This window comes from Oncorhynchus kisutch, linkage group LG2, assembly GCF_002021735.2.
Source record: "Oncorhynchus kisutch isolate 150728-3 linkage group LG2, Okis_V2, whole genome shotgun sequence".
In the NCBI taxonomy this organism is placed as follows: Eukaryota; Metazoa; Chordata; class Actinopteri; order Salmoniformes; family Salmonidae; genus Oncorhynchus; species Oncorhynchus kisutch.
This window is the reverse complement of record NC_034175.2, coordinates 78,563,058-78,577,874: the sequence shown is the minus strand read 5'-3', so window position 1 is coordinate 78,577,874 and position 14,817 is coordinate 78,563,058. Positions and strand designations below refer to the sequence as shown.

Below are 14,817 nucleotides of genomic sequence, written 5' to 3'. Positions count from 1 at the left end.
CCCAGCTACAGTAGAGACAGTGTAATCTGTACATCTCCCCCAGCTACAGTAGAGACAGTGTAATCTGTACAGCTCCCCCAGCTACAGTAGAGACAGTGTAATCTGTACAGCTCCCCCAGCTACAGTAGAGACAGTGTAATCTGTACATCTCCCCCAGCTACAGTAGAGACAGTGTAATCTGTACAGCTCCCCCAGCTACAGTAGAGACAGTGTAATCTGTACAGCTCCCCCAGCTACAGTAGAGACAGTGTAATCTGTACATCTCCCCCAGCTACAGTAGAGACAGTGTAATCTGTACAGCTCCCCCAGCTACAGTAGAGACAGTGTAATCTGTACAGCTTCCCCGGCTACAGTAGAGACAGTGTAATCTGTACACCCCAGCTACAGTAGAGACAGTGTAATCTGTACAGCTCCCCCGGCTACAGTAGAGACAGTGTAATCTGTACAGCTCCCCCAGCTACAGTAGAGACAGTGTAATCTGTACAGCTCCCCCAGCTACAGTAGAGACAGTGTAATCTGTACACCCCGGCTACAGTAGAGACAGTGTAATCTGTACACCCCGGCTACAGTAGAGACAGTGTAATCTGTACACCTCCCCCAGCTACAGTAGAGACAGTGTAATCTGTACACCTCCCCCAGCTACAGTAGAGACAGTGTAATCTGTACACCTCCCCCAGCTACAGTAGAGACAGTGTAATCTGTACAGCTCCCCCAGCTACAGTAGAGACAGTGTAATCTGTACAGCTCCCCCAGCTACAGTAGAGACAGTGTAATCTGTACAGCTCCCCCAGCTACAGTAGAGACAGTGTAATCTGTACACCCCAGCTACAGTAGAGACAGTGTAATCTGTACAGCTTCCCCAGCTACAGTAGAGACAGTGTAATCTGTACAGCTCCCCCAGCTACAGTAGAGACAGTGTAATCTGTACATCGCCCCCAGCTACAGTAGAGACAATGTAATCTGTACATCTCCCCCAGCTACAGTAGAGACAGTGTAATCTGTACAGCTCCCCCAGCTACAGTAGAGACAGTGTAATCTGTACAGCTCCCCCAGCTACAGTAGAGACAGTGTAATCTGTACACCCCGGCTACAGTAGAGACAGTGTAATCTGTACAGCTCCCCCAGCTACAGTAGAGACAGTGTAATCTGTACACCCCAGCTACAGTAGAGACAGTGTAATCTGTACACCCCGGCTACAGTAGAGACAGTGTAATCTGTACAGCTCCCCCGGCTACAGTAGAGACAGTGTAATCTGTACAGCTCCCCCAGCTACAGTAGAGACAGTGTAATCTGTACAGCTCCCCCAGCTACAGTAGAGACAGTGTAATCTGTACAGCTCCCCCGGCTACAGTAGAGACAGTGTAATCTGTACACCCCGGCTAAATCAACGTGGATTTGCTACACCATTAAAGTATCAAAACGGTGTTTACCTTGTGGATCAGGACACTATAGAGAACGTCCAAGGAGCCCAGCATGTTGATTTACAGACAGTTGTCCAATCCAGTCAGCTGTCTGTGTGAGTGGCTCTGTTATATATACCTCCTCCGCCTAGTGACCAGACCACTGACTCCGCAGTTAGTTACAGTTAACACCACTGTTCTAGGGACCTCTAGGGCAGGTACAGTGTGTGTGTATGGGGGGTGCTCTAAAATGCACCCTATTCCCTATGTAGTGCACTACTTTAGACCAGGACCCTATGGCACCCTATTCCCTATGTAGTGCACTACTTTAGACCAGAGCCCTATGGCACCCTATTCCCTATGTAGTGCACTACTTTAGACCAGGACCCTATGGCACCCTATTCCCTATGTAGTGCACTACTTTAGACCAGAGCCCTATGGCACCCTATTCCCTATGTAGTGCACTACTATAGACCAGAGCCCTATTCCCTATATAGTGCACTACTTTAGACCAGGACCCTATGGCACCCTATTCCCTATGTAGTGCAAACTTTAGACCAGGGCCAATATGGGTTCCATTCGGGACACGGCCTGTGTTTGTGTTCTAGGGGCATCCAGGCTCCATGTGAGGGGTGGGGCCGTCTGAATAGAGGGACCACAGTGTTTATACATCTATACACACAGCACACAGAAAGAGGATTTTACCAGCAAAGGTAGAGGCTTCCTGCAATCACAGGCACGTAAACACACACACACACACACACACACACACACACACACACACACACACACACACACACACACACACACACACACACACACACACACACACACACACACACACACGCAGGTATAACCTACAAATCAACAAAACATTACATACAGAGAGAACTGGGGAACAAGTCACCATGGCAACATACACCCCAGCCCAGAGCCTACCCACATACACCCCAGCCCAGACCCTACCAACATACACCCCAGCCCAGAGCCTACCCACATACACCCCAGCCCAGAGCCTACCCACATACACCCCAGCCCAGAGCCTACCAACATACACCCCAGCCCAGACCCTACCAACATATACCCCAGCCCAGAGCCTACCAACATATACCCCAGCCCAGACCCTACCAATATACACCCCAGCCCAGAGCCTACCAACACACACCCCAGCCCAGACCCTACCAATATACCACAGCCCAGAGCCTACCAATATACACCCCAGCCCAGAGCCTAACAACATATACCCCAGCCCAGAGCCTACCAACATATACCCCAGGCCAGAGCCTACCAACATATACCCCAGCCCAGAGCCTACCAACACACACCCCTAGCCCAGACCCTACCAATACACACCCCCAGCCCAGAGCCTACCAATATACCCCAGCCCAGAGCCTACCAATATACACCCCAGCCCAGACCCTACCAACATACACCCCAGCCCAGAGCCTACCAATATACCACAGCCCAGAGCCTACCAATACACACCCCAGCCCAGAGCCTACCAATATACCCCAGCCCAGAGCCTACCAATATACACCCCCAGCCCAGAGCCTACCAATATACACCACAGCCCAGACCCTACCAATATACACCCCAGCCCAGAGCGTACCAATATACACCACAGCCCAGAGCCTACCAATATACAACCCCAGCCCAGAGCCTACCAATATACACCCCAGCCCAGAGCCTACCAATATACCCACAGCCCAGAGCCTACCAACATATACCCCAGCCCAGAGCCTACCAACATATACCCCAGCCCAGAGCCTACCAACACACACCCCAGCCCAGACCCTACCAATACACACCCCAGCCCAGACCCTACCAATATACCACAGCCCAGAGCCTACCAATACACCACAGCCCAGAGCCTACCAATACACACCCCAGCCCAGAGCCTACCAATATACACCACAGCCCAGAGCCTACCAATATACACCACAGCCCAGAGCCTACCAATATACCCCAGCTCAGAGCCTACCAATATACCACAGCCCAGACCCTACCAATATACCACAGCCCAGAGCCTACCAATACACCATAGCCCAGAGCCTACAATACACACCCCAGCCCAGAGCCTACCAATATACACCACAGCCCAGAGCCTACCAATATACACCACAGCCCAGAGCCTACCAATATACACCACAGCCCAGAGCCTACCAATATACACCACAGCCCAGAGCCTACCAATATACACCACAGCCCAGAGCCTACCAATACACACCACAGCCCAGACCCTACCAATACACACCCCAGCCCAGAGCCTACCAATACACACCCAGCCCAGAGCCTACCAATACACACCCCAGCCCAGAGCCTACCAATATACACCCCAGCCCAGAGCCTACCAATACACACCCCAGCCCAGAGCATACCAATACACACCACAGCCCAGAGCCTACCAATATACCACAGACCAGACCCTACCAATATACCACAGCCCAGACCCTACCAATATACCACAGCCCAGACCCTACCAATATACACACAGCCCCAGACCCCTACCAATATATACCTCCAGCCCACGAGCCTACCAATATACACCACAGCCCAGAGCCTACCAATACACACCCCAGCCCAGAGCCTACCAATACACACCACAGCCCAGAGCCTACCAATACACACCACAGCCCAGACCCTACCAATACACACCCCAGCCCAGAGCCTACCAATACACACCACAGCCCAGAGCCTACCAATATACCACAGCCCAGACCCTACCAATATACCACAGCCCAGACCCTACCAATATACCACAGCCCAGACCCTACCAATATACCACAGCCCAGACCCTACCAATACACACCACAGCCCAGAGCCTACCAATATACCACAGTCCAGACCCTACCAATATACCACAGCCCAGACCCTACCAATATACCACAGCCCAGACCCTACCAATATACCACAGCCCAGACCCTACCAATATACACCACAGCCAATAGCCTACCAATACACACCACAGCCCAGAGCCTACCAATATACACTACAGCCCAGAGCCTACCAATACACACCACAGCCCAGAGCCTACCAATATACACCACAGCCCAGAGCCTACCAATATATACCACAGCCCAGAGCTTACCAATATACATCACAGCCCAGAGCCTACCAATACACACCCCAGCCCAGAGACTACCAATATACACCACAGCCCAGAGCCTACCAATATACACCACAGCCCAGAGCCTACCAATATACACCACAGCCCAGAGTTTACCAATATACATCACAGCCCAGAGCCTACCAATACACACCACAGCCCAGAGCCTACCAATATACCACAGCCCAGACCCTACCAATATACCACAGCCCAGACACTACCAATATACCACAGCCCAGACCCTACCAATACACACCACAGCCCAGAGCCTACCAATATACCACAGTCCAGACCCTACCAATATACCACAGTCCAGACCCTACCAATATACCACAGCCCAGACCCTACCAATATACCACAGCCCAGACCCTACCAATATACCACAGCCCAGACCCTACCAATATACCACAGCCCAGACCCTACCAATATATACCACAGCCCAGAGCCTACCAATATACACCACAGCCCAGAGCCTACCAATATACACCACAGCCCAGAACCTACCAATATACCACAGCCCAGAACCTACCAATACACCACAGCCCAGACCCTACCAATATACCACAGCCCAGAGCCTACCAATATACACCACAGCCCAGAGCCTACCAATATACACCACAGCCCAGAGCCTACCAATACACACCACAGCCCAGAGCCTACCAATATACACCACAGCCAAGAACCTACCAATATACACCCCAGCCCAGAGCCTACCAATATACCACAGCCCAGAGCCTACCAATATACACCACAGCCCAGAGCCTACCAATACACACCACAGCCCAGAGCCTACCAATATACACCACAGCCCAGAGCCTACCAATATACACCACAGCCCAGAGCCTACCAATATATACCACAGCCCAGAGCCTACCAATATACCACAGCCCAGAGCCTACCAATACACACCCCAGCCCAGAGCCTACCAATATACACCACAGCCCAGAGCCTACCAATATACACCACAGCCCAGAGCCTACCAATATACACCACAGCCCAGAGCCTACCAATATACACCACAGCCCAGAGCCTACCAATACACACCCCAGCCCAGAGCCTACCAATACACACCACAGCCCAGACCCTACCAATATACCACAGCCCAGAGCCTACCAATATATACCACAGCCCAGAGCCTACCAATACACACCACAGCCCAGAGCCTACCAATATACCACAGCCCAGAGCCTACCAATATACCACAGCCCAGAGCCTACCAATACACACCACAGCCCAGAGCGTACCAATATACACCCCAGCCCAGAGCCTACCAATATACACCACAGCCCAGAGCCTACCAATATACACCCCAGCCCAGAGCCTACCAATATACACCACAGCCCAGAGCCTACCAATACACACCACAGCCCAGAACCTACCAATACACACCACAGCCCAGAGCCTACCAATACACACCACAGCCCAGAGCCTACCAATATATACCACAGCCCAGAACCTACCAATATACACCACAGCCCAGAACCTACCAATACACACCACAGCCCAGAGCCTACCAATATACCAGAGCCCAGAACCAACCAATATACCAGAGCCCAGAACCAACCAATATACCAGAGCCCAGACCCTACCAATATACACCACAGCCCAGAACCTACCAATATACCAGAGCAATATCGTATCTTAGACTACTTCCAGCCCATCTCACAGACATCACCTCCCTGACATTTCTTCCTATACCGCAATCCATCCCACCATCACCCCCCCCCCCCCCTACACCAAGCACAGCCTAGCCCCGTCCAAGTACCCCTGTCTAGCTCTCCTCCATCTTCCCTCCCCTTCTCTGGCTGGGGCATGATCAATGTGAAAGGCTGCTGATTTATTTTTGAAGAGCAGGAGACTCACTTCCTCCTTGCCAGCTGAGGGAGGAGGAGGGGGGAGGAGTAGGAGGGAGGAGGAGGAGGGGGAGGAGGGGAGGGAGGAGGAGGAGGAGGGAGGTGTACGTGGTACACAACATATGTCATCAATCTGCACTGGCAGAGAAGAGTGATGGAGGGTTGGGTGGCTGTCTAATGTCTACTTTATTGTAAACATAACGGTGGTCCTCCCAGTAAGCATCCATCCGTCTGTGTCGAGCCCAGGGACATGATCCCCATTCTCTCTCACTATTTCAACGTCACCTTTCCTCCCTGACAACAACAACACATTAGGATGCAGAATGACACAAACTATACCTTAATACTAGGGCTAGGTGACAACACCATCCACGTTGAAGCTACACAAGGCAACATCTACTTTCCCATACCTCACTTCTTTAAAAAACGGGCATCTTTGACGATCTCTTTATACCTAAACCTCCCCTCCCAGCCCCGTGACTGTGATTCTATGATTCCACTAGCTAGGTGCTTTACAATCTGAGGCCCAGAATAGAACCAGGCAATTACCTGTAAGACTCTCTCATACAGACACCTCAGCCCTGTTATCCATGTCAGCCCTGTTTGCCATGTCAGCCCTGTTATCCATGTCAGCCCTGTTATCCATGTCAGCCCTGTTATCCACCTCAGCCCTGTTATCCATGTCAGCCCTGTCAGCCCTGTTATCCATGTCAGCCCTGTTTGCCATGTCAGCCCTGTTATCCATGTCAGCCCTGTTTGCCATGTCAGCCCTGTTATCCATGTCAGCCCTCTTTGCCATGTCAGCCCTGTTTGCCATGTCAGCCCTGTTATCCACGTCAGCCCTGTTATCCACGTCAGCCCTGTTATCCACGTCAGCCCTGTTATCCATGTCAGCCCTGTTTGCCATGTCAGCCCTGTTTGCCATGTCAGCCCTGTCAGCCCTGTTATCCATGTCAGCCCTGTTATCCATGTCAGCCCTGTTATCCATGTCAGCCCTGTCAGCCCTGTTATCCACGTCAGCCCTGTTATCCATGTCAGCCCTGTTATCCATGTCAGCCCTGTCAGCCCTGTTATCCACGTCAGCCCTGTTATCCACGTCAGCCCTGTTATCCACGTCAGCCCTGTTATTCATGTCAGCCCTGTTATTCATGTCAGCCCTGTTATCCATGTCAGCCCTGTTATCCATGTCAGCCCTGTTATCCATGTCAGCCCTGTTATCCATGTCAGCCCTATCAGCCCTGTTATCCACGTCAGCCCTGTTATCCACATCAGCCCTGTTATCCACGTCAGCCCTGTTATCCACGTCAGCCCTGTTATCCATGTCAGCCCTGTTATCCACGTCAGCCCTGTTATCCACGTCAGCCCTGTTATCCATGTCAGCCCTGTCATCCATGTCAGCCCTGTTATCCACGTCAGCCCTGTTATCCACGTCAGCCCTGTTATCCACGTCAGCCCTGTTATCCACGTCAGCCCTGTTATCCACGTCAGCCCTGTTATCCATGTCAGCCCTGTTATCCATGTCAGCCCTGTTATCCATGTCAGCCCTGTCAGCCCTGTTATCCATGTCAGCCCTGTTATCCATGTCAGCCCTGTTATCCACGTCAGCCCTGTTATCCACGTCAGCCCTGTTATCCATGTCAGCCCTGTTATCCACGTCAGCCCTGTTATCCATGTCAGCCTTGTTATCCATGTCAGCCCTGTTATCCACGTCAGCCCTGTTATCCATGTCAGCCTTGTTATCCACGTCAGCCCTGTTATCCATGTTATCCACATCAGCCCTGTTATCCATGTCAGCCCTGTCAGCCCTGTTATTCATGTCAGCCCTGTTATCCACGTCAGCCCTGTTATCCACGTCAGCCCTGTTATCCATGTCAGCCCTGTCATCCATGTCAGCCCTGTTATCCACGTCAGCCCTGTTATCCACGTCAGCCCTGTTATCCACGTCAGCCCTGTTATCCACGTCAGCCCTGTTATCCATGTCAGCCCTGTTATCCATGTCAGCCCTGTTATCCATGTCAGCCCTGTTATCCATGTCAGCCCTGTCAGCCCTGTTATCCATGTCAGCCCTGTTATCCATGTCAGCCCTGTTATCCACGTCAGCCCTGTTATCCACGTCAGCCCTGTTATCCATGTCAGCCCTGTTATCCACGTCAGCCCTGTTATCCATGTCAGCCTTGTTATCCATGTCAGCCCTGTTATCCACGTCAGCCCTGTTATCCATGTCAGCCTTGTTATCCACGTCAGCCCTGTTATCCATGTTATCCACATCAGCCCTGTTATCCATGTCAGCCCTGTCAGCCCTGTTATTCATGTCAGCCCTGTTATCCACGTCAGCCCTGTTATCCATGTCATTGAGATTGAGATGGATGATCTACAAAGAGAGGACTGTTCATTGAGACGGATGATCTACAAAGAGAGGACTGTTCATTGAGATGGATGATCTACACAGAGAGGACTGTTCATTGAGATGGATGATCTACAAAGAGAGGACTGTTCATTGAGATGGATGATCTACAAAGAGAGGACTGTTCATTGAGATGGATGATCTACAAAGAGAGGACTGTTCATTGAGACGGATGATCTACAAAGAGAGGACTGTTCATTGAGACGGATGATCTACAAAGAGAGGACTGTTCATTGAGACGGATGATCTCCAAAGAGAGGACTGTTCATTGAGATGGATGATCTACAAAGAGAGGACTGTTCATTGAGACGGATGATCTCCAAAGAGAGGACTGTTCATTGAGACAGATGATCTCCAAAGAGAGGACTGTTCATTGAGACGGATGATCTACAAAGAGAGGACTGTTCATTGAGATGGATGATCTACAAAGAGAGGACTGTTCATTGAGACGGATGATCTACAAAGAGAGGACTGTTCATTGAGATGGATGATCTACAAAGAGAGGACTGTTCATTGAGATGGATGATCTACAAAGAGAGGACTGTTCATTGAGACGGATGATCTACAAAGAGAGGACTGTTCATTGAGACGGATGATCTACACAGAGAGGACTGTTCATTGAGACGGATGATCTACAAAGAGAGGACTGTTCATTGAGACGCATGATGTACAAAGAGAGGACTGTTCATTGAGACGGATGATCTACAAAGAGAGGACTGTTCATTGAGACGGATGATCTACAAAGAGAGGACTGTTCATTGAGATGGATGATCTCCAAAGAGAGGACTGTTCATTGAGATGGATGATCTACAAAGAGAGGACTGTTCATTGAGACGGATGATCTCCAAAGAGAGGACTGTTCATTGAGACGGATGATCTCCAAAGAGAGGACTGTTCATTGAGATGGATGATCTACAAAGAGAGGACTGTTCATTGAGATGGATGATCTACAAAGAGAGGACTGTTCATTGAGATGGATGATCTACAAAGAGAGGACTGTTCATTGAGATGGATGATCTCCAAAGAGAGGACTGTTCATTGAGATGGATGATCTCCAAAGAGAGGACTGTTCATTGAGACGGATGATCTCCAAAGAGAGGACTGTTCATTGAGACGGATGATCTCCAAAGAGAGGACTGTTCATTGAGATGGATGATCTCCAAAGAGAGGACTGTTCATTGAGATGGATGATCTACACAGAGAGGACTGTTCATTGAGATGGATGATCTACACAGAGAGGACTGTTCATTGAGATGGATGATCTCCAAAGAGAGGACTGTTCATTGAGATGGATGATCTCCAAAGAGAGGACTGTTCATTGAGAGACTGTAATTGAGCTTGTTTCATGCAAATGAAATCAGATCAGATGTGTGAGAGAGAGAGAGAGAGAGAGAGAGAGAGAGCGAGAGAGAGAGAGAGAGAGAGAGAGAGGGAGAGAGACAGAGAGGGAGAGAGAGAGAGACAGAGAGGGAGAGAGACAGAGAGGGAGAGAGACAGAGAGGGAGAGAGAGAGAGAGAGAGAGAGAGAGAGAGAGAGAGAGAGAGAGAGAGAGAGAGAGAGAGAGAGAGACAGAGAGAGAGAGAGAGAGAGAGAGAGAGAGAGAGAGAGAGAGAGAGAGAGAGAGAGAGAGAGAGAGAGAGAGACAGAGAGGGAGAGAGACAGAGAGGGAGAGAGACAGAGAGGGAGAGAGAGAGAGAGAGAGAGAGAGAGAGAGAGAGAGAGAGAGAGAGAGACAGAGAGAGAGAGACAGAGAGAGAGAGAGAGAGAGAGAGAGAGAGAGAGAGAGAGAGAGAGAGAGAGAGAGAGACAGAGAGAGAGAGAGAGAGACAGAGAGAGAGAGAGAGAGAGAGAGAGAGAGAGAGAGAGAGAGAGAGAGAGAGAGAGAGAGAGGAACAAAGAGGGAGAGTCTCTCTCTCTCAATTCAAAGGACCTGTATTGGAATGGGAAACGGGTTTACATTGCCAAAACAAGTGAAATAAACAAACAAAAATGAGAAGACAAAACATCAACAAAAAACTATTTGAATTTAACTGTAAATATTACATTTAAAAAGATATACAGTGTTATATTTTCAGATATATAGTGTTTTAGCAATATGCAAATAGTTGTAGTACAAATGAAGAAGACGGGCCACAAGTCTTGCTGCTGTGATTGCTGTATTTCGCCTAACAGATATGGGAGTGTATCAATGATTGATTGGTTTTCAAAGTCTTTGAGGGTCAGTGTAATCAGAGGAAAATATGTATCTCTAATATGGTCATACATTTGGGCAGGAGGATAGGAAGTGCAGCTCAGTTTCCACCTCATTTTGTGGGCAGTGTGCACATAGCCTGTCTTCTCTTGAGAGCCATGTCTGCCTCTCTTAATAGCAAGGCTATGCACACGGATTCTGTACTGTCATGACGGTGCCTTTACTGGGTGTGGATCGTGGCTTCCCCCCCCCCCCTCTCTCTCCTACACCCAGGTCTTGTTATATCAGGTCATAAATTCCTGGTTGAGACCATCTCCCCCTGGTCATGCAGAAAGAGAGGGAGAGAGCACAGAGAGAACAAAGGACTTCACTTGGCTGAACTCTTAAATCGCCAAAATGAGAGAATTAAACAATATTTCTACTTTTGAGAATGTGGGAATGTGGGACACTTAAGGGACTGTTATGACGAGTGTGTTTCATTTGGTGACCTCATGAAGTACATGTAACACACATACAGTGGGGTAAAAAGTATTTAGTCAGCCACCAATTGTGCATGTTCTCCCACTTAAAAAGATGAGAGAGGCCTGTAATTTTCATCATAGGTACACTTCAACTATGACAGACAAAACGAGAAAAATAAATCCAGAAAATCACATTGTAGGATTTTTAATGAATTTATTTGCAAATTATGGTGGAAAATAAGTATTTTTGACCCACTGTATGTTTCCTATAGTCTTTTAGGCCTGTCCTCTGTTTTGCTGTCCCCTCCAAAAGGGAATAGTTTTGTCTTCAAACGTTGCCATCTCAAAATAAGACGCTGCTTTAATACATTTCCTTTATAGGCCCACAATGTAGCTATTGAAAATGGTTACTTGTGGTATTGAATATGTCACTGTGTTTGAAGGTACAGGAAACAGGCTCTGCGATGGCATCCGGACAAGATACATTTCCCAGCTGTCAGGATTACATCTAATTATTATGATTAAACATGAAACTATTTGTGAAAAGATGTAATATGATGTTAACCTTCTAAATGAGAGTATGGATTTTCATATAAAGATTATATATATACAGATTAACTAGTGTAGTGGCCACACCCCCTGTGAATTCAACAACCATTGCAACCTTCGCTTACACTGAGGTTTTTGTGGACTTAAACTATTGGCAATCACAGCTCACACTGTGGGTTTGCTTGGTATTGGTACTCAAACCTGTGTCACCTCAGTTTACGGTACGCGTGGTCTGAAGAGGATTCCCTCAGGAGGGGGTTTTATTCGTAACAACAGAAAAGGGCGGTTCCATGACGCCAGATCATGTCTGTGCTCACGGGGGCGTGGCCGTTGACTAGTTAAACTTTACCGGGAATACAATTCTCTCAAATTTAAAAGGTTAACATCACATTATATCACAAATAGTTTAATCTTTACTCATTAATTTTATACAATAATTAGATGCAAACAGCTTAATTGAGAAATGTACCCATTCAGAAATAGAGTTATGTGTGTTTCCTGTCCTTTGTGAGGTCACCAAATGAAACACAACTGTTTCCTGTCCTTTGTGAGGTCACCAAATGAAACACAACTGTTTCCTGTCCTTTGTGAGGTCACCAAATGAAACACAACTGTTTCCTGTCCTTTGTGAGGTCACCAAATGAAACACAACTGTTATCCTGTCCTTTGTGAGGTCACCAAATGAAACAACTGTTTCCTGTCCTTTGTGAGGTCACCAAATGAAACACAACTGTTTCCTGTCCTTTGTGAGGTCACCAAATGAAACACAACTGTTTCCTGTCCTTTGTGAGAACACCAAATGAAACACAACTGTTTCCTGTCCTTTGTGAGGTCACCAAATGAAACACAACTGTTTCCTGTCCTTTGTGAGGTCACCAAATGAAACACAACTGTTTCCTGTCCTTTGTGAGAACACCAAATGAAACACAACTGTTTCCTGTCCTTTGTGAGGTCACCAAATGAAACACAACTGTTTCCTGTCCTTTGTGAGGTCACCAAATGAAACACAACTGTTTACTGTCCTTTGTGAGGTCACCAAATGAAACACAACTGTTTCCTGTCCTTTGTGAGGTCACCAAATGAAACACAACTGTTCCTTAAGTGTCCACAGATCCCATATTCTCACAAGTGGACATAAAGTTTCATTTTCCGTAAACTTAGGACAAGAATACAGACAACCGCCAAAACACTCTATTCTATGAGAACATTTCCTTAGGGTACTCTGAAGAATCCATTCTAACAAAAAGGAAATAATTTGCTCTTCGGGGGAAACGCAACCAGAGAGACGCTGATGAACTCTCTAGCAGACGAACCGGATTCCAACAGAGAAGACAGCAACGACATCCGGGCGTAAATACGTACTTGCAATTTATTTTATATTGAGCGGCAAAGGATTAGCATTTCAATGAATAAAATTATAGACTGTGTGTAATGAATCCATTTTGTCTTTCCGGCTCTTTCTCAGTCCCCTGCCACTTCCCTTTGTCTACCAAGCCGTCATATCAGCTTAGCCCACTAGGGACTCTTTCCTATCATGGTTAGTAACCAATATCTACTGTTTGTTTGTTACGTATTTCTGTGATTATTTCGTTAGTTAGTAAATAAATAATTAAAGCCAATTTGTATGTTGCTGATTCATAATTGATACAAGGGGTCATGTAGATAACATTTAGCATCTCCTGGCTTCCACAAATAGCCTACAAGCCACTGATGCAGACCTTTGAAACATTAACATTAACTTAGACTTTAAAAAGTCTAATAAATCCATGTAATATAACCTACACCTTCACAATAAATCCATTATTTATTTTAGACTGGTCTGAAGAAGCACGATGTGAAGAAAATGTATTTCAGAAGAATAGAACAGCCTACTCTGCGTTGTCCGGCCATATGGCTGTGGGCTACAGTAGTTCATTTAGGGTTATGGGGATGAGGTATTTGGGTGGGCTATTTACAGATGGGCTTTGTACAGGTGCAGTGATCGGTAAGCTGCTCTGACAGCTGGTGATTAAAGTTAGTGATAGAGATATAAGTCTCCAGCTTCAGTGCTTTTTTGTAATTTGTTCCAGTCATTGGCAGCAGAGAACTGGAAGGAAAGGCGGCCAAAGGAGGTGTTGGATTTGGGCATGACCAGTGAAATATACCTGCTGGTGCGCGTGCTACGCGTGGGTACTGCCATGGTGACCAGTGAGCTGAGATAAGGCGGAGCTTTACCTAGCAAAGACTTATAGATGACCTGGAGCCAGTGGGTCTGCCGACGAATATGTAGCGAGGGCCAGCCAACGAGAGCATACAGGTTGCAGTGGTGGGTAGCATATGGGGCTTTGGTGACAAAACAGATGGCACTGTGATAGACTGCATCCAATTTGTTGAGTAGAGTGTTGGAGGCTATTTTATTAATGACATTGCCGAAGTCAAGGATCGGTAGGATAGTCAGTTTTACGAGGGTATGTTTAGCAGCATGAGTGAAGGAGGCTTTGTTGCGAGATAGTTCAATTAAATTTTGGATTGGGCTCTATAGGTTATGGGCTCTATAGGTAACTAGTTGTCGGTAGCGGAGTCGATGGAACGAGCAGGGTTGGACACGACAACATTATATCCCACATGCAGTCTCTGTGGTTTAAATGAGCCGTCTCCAGAGCTGTCTGTCCCATTCCCAGCTAGGTTACAAAGTGTTTTGTCGCCAGTACCCATGACCGTTCGGTAGGGTAACCTCCATGATAAAGTTTTTTCCCTGGGTCTATTTTTGACTTTCCAGTCATTCATTCATTCTTACAGGTAGTAGAGGGGCTGTCTGTTTGGCTGTCTGTCTGGCTGTCTTTCTGGTTGTTTGACTGTCTTACAGGCAGCTG

General features: G+C 47.9%; 1 protein-coding gene across 3 annotated transcripts in view; it reads right to left on the bottom strand.

Annotated features, from left to right (window-relative positions):
* LOC109886741 (partitioning defective 3 homolog B) overlaps nucleotides 1–14,817 on the bottom strand; it is a 174,008-nt gene that overhangs the window by 88,861 nt on the left and 70,330 nt on the right. Inside the window, exon 1 of one of the 3 annotated variants that reach the window (XM_031801829.1) lies at nucleotides 1,431–1,559. The exons of 1 other annotated variant lie outside the window; for it this stretch is intronic. In XM_031801829.1, coding sequence (XP_031657689.1) covers nucleotides 1,431–1,475 — 45 coding nt within the window. In that variant the 5' untranslated portion in view covers nucleotides 1,476–1,559. Of the gene's footprint in view, nucleotides 1–1,430; nucleotides 1,560–14,817 lie in introns of those variants that run through there. One more of the 3 variants, XM_031801822.1, reaches the window with a different exon arrangement.